Source organism: Cicer arietinum, chromosome 1, assembly GCF_000331145.2.
Source record: "Cicer arietinum cultivar CDC Frontier isolate Library 1 chromosome 1, Cicar.CDCFrontier_v2.0, whole genome shotgun sequence".
Lineage (NCBI taxonomy): Eukaryota > Viridiplantae > Streptophyta > Magnoliopsida > Fabales > Fabaceae > Cicer > Cicer arietinum.
Genome location: NC_021160.2, coordinates 35,644,907 through 35,652,264, shown reverse-complemented (window position 1 = coordinate 35,652,264; position 7,358 = coordinate 35,644,907). Strand labels below are relative to the sequence as shown.

Below are 7,358 nucleotides of genomic sequence, written 5' to 3'. Positions count from 1 at the left end.
TAACTAGCAATTAGCACATATTTTTATACGGCTATAATGTAAATATTTCATGTCATTTAATATAAATAATTTAATTTAATGGATATAGCTAACTACTAAATAACCTCCTTTATTTCATTTAACATCATTTTGAAGAAGTAACAATTATCTTCATTCAATCAAGATTCCTCTAGAACAAGATAAGTTTCTAAATAAAATTTTTTGAACCTAAAATGACAAGTTTAATGAATCAATTTTGAAATTCATCTAGTTGTCGTTATAACACAAGTTTGAAAAAGTTATATGCAACATTCCGTGTCATGTGCCTGCAATAGTTATGTCATGTGCCTGCAATAGTCAGTAATATGTAACCATATCATTCTCATAGTACATAAGTAGTACTTCTACTCATTTTCAAAATAGAGAAACAATTCACTAAACTAATACGGTACAAAAATCCAAAGACGGAATTTTGATTGTCTCAAGTGAACCAAAATTCTACACACTTTATGTTGAAATCTTTTCACTTGTAGTTTGTGCTTAAATGTCTATCCTCAATAAAAATAAAAATAAAGTAATCTTGTAATTTCTCAAATCTCATTTTCATTATACCTTAGCCAAGTTGTGACTTGAATCCTTAAATACATTAACTGTTCTAAGTAAAAAAACTTTGAGAAGACTAGTTGATGAAATCCTAAGTTGATCTCTTAGAATTAATTCCATATCTAGGCAAGAAAGTTAGTGCAATAAACTAGAAATTGATGTTAGTTTATTGCGACTTTTGTCTTACTTGTAATCATACCAACAAAGTCTTTCCTTTATATTGGAGGAATTGCATAATAAAAAGGAAAATATTTTTGTTGAAAGCAACACACTTTATGTATTTGGGAGATTATGTCTCTTTTTTATTATGGATTGACAAAAGGGTTTGAACGATATAGTGTGCTGATTAAACATTTACTTGTGTTTGGAGTTTGTCAATTTCATCGGAAACCAAAAAGCACCATAAACAAGTAGATATTGAAGACTTGTTGAAAAATTTAATTAGAAGACTATATTTGATATTACATTTGTCGTAAGTGCACTTAATCTATAGCAAACTGAATTGCCTTACAATGACTAGACCCTAGTAGATATTTGACTATGAATACTAATAATTAACCTATAAATTTTACAATCTAAGAATAATGAAAGACATCAGTAAAAGGGCAAGTAATTCAACACCTGTTTTTATGAAAGACATCAGCAGCCACACTAAAAGCTCCCTCTTTGAACTGAACTTCAAACTCAAAACCAAGGAGTTTGGCATCCACACCTATTCGAAATGAGTGGGAAGTTTCTAATAATCCACACAACCTCCAAGAGTCATCCTTTTTTTAACCATCATGGTAGGAGAATCAAAAGGACTATTAATATGTTGAATGATTCCTTGACTCAACATATCATTCACCAAATTATCAATAATGATTTTTTGGATAATGGGATATCTATCCATAAGGACTAAGAGTAAAAGGTTCTACTCCCATCTTTCAAAGGAATTTTGTGGTCACATCCAACTCTAGCTGGAGGTAAAGAGTAGGTTCCTAAACAATGTCTCCATAGGTATCAATTGAAGAGGTAAAATAAGTGTGTAAATTAGGATTAAGCCCATGTGTTTGAGTAAGTGATATGTTTGGATAAAGGGTCGACGGGGTTGGCAATGGTAAAGAAACAAAACTATGCGCCCTTTTGGCACCTCAGAGAATAATTTTCTGCAACGCGTGGTGAATTCCATTTGTAACTTCCCAAAATCCCACAAAATTAGACCCAAAAATTTGAGCCATTGAATGCCATAAATTAGGTCACAACAAACCAATGGTAACACAATCACATTACCCATGAATTGTGTTTGATGTAGCATCTACTTAAAGTTACGATAAACAAATGCTACTTCATGTTGATGGCCACCTCCAATAGTGACAGATAAAGGGGAAATGTTTTCCAACTTACAACCTAACTTCTTACCAAGCTCTAAATCCAAAAAGTTATTAGTGCTACCATGATCCAAAAGAATTTGCAGTAGTTTCTTATCATGCATGATTGAGATTCACATAGTTTGATATTTGAAACGGTGGTGAGTGTTTGGAGTGAGAGTTGTGGGTTTTCAAACATGGTAGTGTCCTCAGATAACTCTGGAAGCAGGGCTAATGTCGTCAGTTGTTGGTTCGTCTTCATCAAGTTCTAGAACCATTAATTAAGACCATTTATGTTTCAGTTGATGACTAGAGGAAAAGATTTCATCAAATAACATACAAAGGCCTTTGGCGCAACATTTTGCCATGAATGGTATATATCGAATTTGTGCCTCATAATTTAGGTGACATTGAAGTGCCAACCTGTTGAGGTGAATCGAGGCCAACCAGCCCATGGCTGTTTTTGGAGTATTATCTCTAGATCTAAGCTTCGTTTCGCAAAGGGATAGAAGGGAAAGTTGCTCACCACCACACTACGGTGCTAGTGGACTAACTTGGAAGCGACGTCGTGAGCGGAGATTTTACCGGATTTACTCGCGGTACCGGAAACGCACGTTAAAGCTAACGTTAAGGTAAGGGCTCCTTCCAAACTTTTAGTTTGCATTTAGGTCCTTATCTGTGGTTGAAATGATGTTCATTTTGTCTCATCATCTCATAAAACCACAATTATAATAACATTAGAGTAAATAATACACAATAATACAAATTTAATTAATTAATAAAATATAAAAAATTTCTATTGTCCTCTCTTATTGTTATGATGCAGAGAGAAGAAGATAAAACTTTGAGTTTGAAGCAGAAGCATGAAGATAATATTCTGCAGAATTTGAGACACATATAGATAGAAACCTTAGCTCATCTAAAACATGTTTTATTTCTTAATCATAAACATAGAACTACCACACTTAGATAAAATACATTTTTTTAAAAACGTGAATGCATCAAATATGCCGAAAAACTCAAATTATTTACAAAGAAAATAAAACATAAAGAAGGAAATTAATCGGGAAGCACAAAGGTAGAACAGGAAAACAACTAAACAAGTGAAAAATTCTATAAATACATCTTCATTTGTTTTCAAAAATGAAACATTGGAGGGAGATCTGATACTAACAAAAACACAAGGAAAAAATAAAACAAAGAAGAAAACCATTATGACGTTCCTATTTCTTTAGAGTGTTGTATAGACGTGTTTTGCTTAAAATCCTTTTTCTTTAGTTGTTCTTTTTTCTTTTTTTGTAAATATATGATTGAATATGATCGATGTTGTTATTCCTACTTTATACGTTAACTAGCAATTAGCACATATTTTTATACGGCTATAATGTAAATATTTCATGTCATTTAATATAAATAATTTAATTTAATGGATATAGCTAACTACTAAATAACCTCCTTTATTTCATTTAACATCATTTTGAAGAAGTAACAATTATCTTCATTCAATCAAGATTCCTCTAGAACAAGATAAGTTTCTAAATAAAATTTTTTGAACCTAAAATGACAAGTTTAATGAATCAATTTTGAAATTCATCTAGTTGTCGTTATAACACAAGTTTGAAAAAGTTATATGCAACATTCCGTGTCATGTGCCTGCAATAGTTATGTCATGTGCCTGCAATAGTCAGTAATATGTAACCATATCATTCTCATAGTACATAAGTAGTACTTCTACTCATTTTCAAAATAGAGAAACAATTCACTAAACTAATACGGTACAAAAATCCAAAGACGGAATTTTGATTGTCTCAAGTGAACCAAAATTCTACACACTTTATGTTGAAATCTTTTCACTTGTAGTTTGTGCTTAAATGTCTATCCTCAATAAAAATAAAAATAAAGTAATCTTGTAATTTCTCAAATCTCATTTTCATTATACCTTAGCCAAGTTGTGACTTGAATCCTTAAATACATTAACTGTTCTAAGTAAAAAAACTTTGAGAAGACTAGTTGATGAAATCCTAAGTTGATCTCTTAGAATTAATTCCATATCTAGGCAAGAAAGTTAGTGCAATAAACTAGAAATTGATGTTAGTTTATTGCGACTTTTGTCTTACTTGTAATCATACCAACAAAGTCTTTCCTTTATATTGGAGGAATTGCATAATAAAAAGGAAAATATTTTTGTTGAAAGCAACACACTTTATGTATTTGGGAGATTATGTCTCTTTTTTATTATGGATTGACAAAAGGGTTTGAACGATATAGTGTGCTGATTAAACATTTACTTGTGTTTGGAGTTTGTCAATTTCATCGGAAACCAAAAAGCACCATAAACAAGTAGATATTGAAGACTTGTTGAAAAATTTAATTAGAAGACTATATTTGATATTACATTTGTCGTAAGTGCACTTAATCTATAGCAAACTGAATTGCCTTACAATGACTAGACCCTAGTAGATATTTGACTATGAATACTAATAATTAACCTATAAATTTTACAATCTAAGAATAATGAAAGACATCAGTAAAAGGGCAAGTAATTCAACACCTGTTTTTATGAAAGACATCAGCAGCCACACTAAAAGCTCCCTCTTTGAACTGAACTTCAAACTCAAAACCAAGGAGTTTGGCATCCACACCTATTCGAAATGAGTGGGAAGTTTCTAATAATCCACACAACCTCCAAGAGTCATCCTTTTTTTAACCATCATGGTAGGAGAATCAAAAGGACTATTAATATGTTGAATGATTCCTTGACTCAACATATCATTCACCAAATTATCAATAATGATTTTTTGGATAATGGGATATCTATCCATAAGGACTAAGAGTAAAAGGTTCTACTCCCATCTTTCAAAGGAATTTTGTGGTCACATCCAACTCTAGCTGGAGGTAAAGAGTAGGTTCCTAAACAATGTCTCCATAGGTATCAATTGAAGAGGTAAAATAAGTGTGTAAATTAGGATTAAGCCCATGTGTTTGAGTAAGTGATATGTATGGATAAAGGGTCGACGGGGTTGGCAATGGTAAAGAAACAAAACTATGCGCCCTTTTGGCACCTCAGAGAATAATTTTCTGCAACGCGTGGTGAATTCCATTTGTAACTTCCCAAAATCCCACAAAATTAGACCCAAAAATTTGAGCCATTGAATGCCATAAATTAGGTCACAACAAACCAATGGTAACACAATCACATTACCCATGAATTGTGTTTGATGTAGCATCTACTTAAAGTTACGATAAACAAATGCTACTTCATGTTGATGGCCACCTCCAATAGTGACAGATAAAGGGGAAATGTTTTCCAACTTACAACCTAACTTCTTACCAAGCTCTAAATCCAAAAAGTTATTAGTGCTACCATGATCCAAAAGAATTTGCAGTAGTTTCTTATCATGCATGATTGAGATTCACATAGTTTGATATTTGAAACGGTGGTGAGTGTTTGGAGTGAGAGTTGTGGGTTTTCAAACATGGTAGTGTCCTCAGATAACTCTGGAAGCAGGGCTAATGTCGTCAGTTGTTGGTTCGTCTTCATCAAGTTCTAGAACCATTAATTAAGACCATTTATGTTTCAGTTGATGACTAGAGGAAAAGATTTCATCAAATAACATACAAAGGCCTTTGGCGCAACATTTTGCCATGAATGGTATATATCGAATTTGTGCCTCATAATTTAGGTGACATTGAAGTGCCAACCTGTTGAGGTGAATCGAGGCCAACCAGCCCATGGCTGTTTTTGGAGTATTATCTTAAAGAAAAAAATTGGTCACACTTGTAGAGACAATCCCTCACTTTTGCCATCAAAACAGGGAAACTCAACCTTGGAGATTCAAGTTGAGTACAAATGCGGAGAACCAGGTCAAGGACAGCCGTGGTTGTGACCGTGACAACAATCAGAGTTATCGTTGTAGCTGTGTTGTGATTGTGTACAAATCAAATCGTGTTTTCTTCCATATTTGTTCCCATTTCCAATTCAACAATAGATTAAGTGTGGGTAGTCAGTCATCGGGAAAGAACAAGATGATACCAATTGAGACTGTATTGGATTATTAGAGAGAACTCCGTTAATAATCTCAACTCTCTACCAAGAACATGTTATGAATGCAGTTCGGTGGAAGCAAGTAATAAAATTCAGTATAAAGAATCTAGTGAGAAGAAGTTTTTGATTGAATTTTTCTTATTTATTTTCATTTGGCCTTGAAGGCTATAACAACTTTTCCTTAATCGAGCACAAAAGCAGGGAAATCCAACGTCTAAATTAGCCACCTAATCTTTCTAGAAGAAAAACATTGGTGGCTTTGACATAAAAACTTTAAATTAAAAATAATAATAAAAGCCAATTTATTTACAACAATAGTAAAATGCTGTCACAGGAACTGATTAACCAAAAACAGGACTCAAATTATAATGTCTTCTAAAATGAATTTGTCTTTAAAGTAAATAAATGAATAAAACACCCATCTTTAATTTAATTTCAAGTGCCTTCTGATCTTTATAAAATTTTGGAGTGGAAATAAGAAAAAATATCATCTCCCTATATATTTCAGAATAGCCAGCACATTCCTTAGAGCACTAGTTTTCTGCATCTAGAATACCCTGTAAGGACAACATCTTTGGTTACCAAAATGAAAAAGGAAATACAATTATACACCGAAAATCGTAAGGTTGAATTGAATTAAGTAACCACCTTGATGATCATAATGGCCGCACCCTTATGCAAAACCTCATTATATTCATGACAAGCAAAGCTCTATAAAATGTAAAAGCCTTATGAGAACTGAATGGCAAATATGGATGCAATTTATTTATGTATATATTATAGAAAGAAAAAAAAAAACATATGACTCAACAATCTACTAATATAGCATTTAAGATTTAATTTATATGCAGTGACATATTTTACACTGTTAACCAATCAGAGTCGTTGATCAATAAAATATTTTACTTTAATTATATCTAACTTAAAAGTCATACAAAGAGTGATTTGTGATTGGTTTCCAATTTAAAAAGTTTTACATTGAAAATGTACAAAATTAATATCATCAGTTTAAACTGAAAAAATTATTAAAATTACTTGTCTCGGAAAATGTTTGATCCAGACCTGAACACAGTTAGGGCAACCTACATCTGCCGAACAGCGGCAACATGTGAGCACTTCTAGAGCAGCTTCCAAGAACTTTGTGAAACAGGGTTGAACCTATGAAACAATAAAAATTATAATGAAACAATATGTTTTCCACTTGGCCCTTAGGGGAACTGCTAAACCTTAAACGGGTCTATTATAAGAGGTTATTGATATCCAAAAACACAAAAGCATCACACACACATATATATATATATATGTATATATATATATATATACTAACAACATGAATTTCACTTTCTAAAGCTAGTTAAAATGACGAGGGTAGCTACACACAT

At 32.3% G+C, this 7,358-nt stretch overlaps 1 protein-coding gene across 1 annotated transcript in view; it reads right to left on the bottom strand.

Annotated features, from left to right (window-relative positions):
- Positions 1-6,067: 6,067 nt before the first annotated feature.
- The window catches only part of LOC101511069 (uncharacterized), a gene marked incomplete at its 5' end in the record, with an annotated part of 44,348 nt that continues 43,057 nt past the window's right edge, over positions 6,068-7,358 (bottom strand). The window contains 3 exons of the mRNA XM_073365226.1: positions 6,068-6,533; positions 6,625-6,687; positions 7,039-7,134. Of these exons, the coding sequence (XP_073221327.1) occupies positions 6,510-6,533; positions 6,625-6,687; positions 7,039-7,134 (183 nt within the window). The remainder of the gene's footprint in view (positions 6,534-6,624; positions 6,688-7,038; positions 7,135-7,358) is intronic.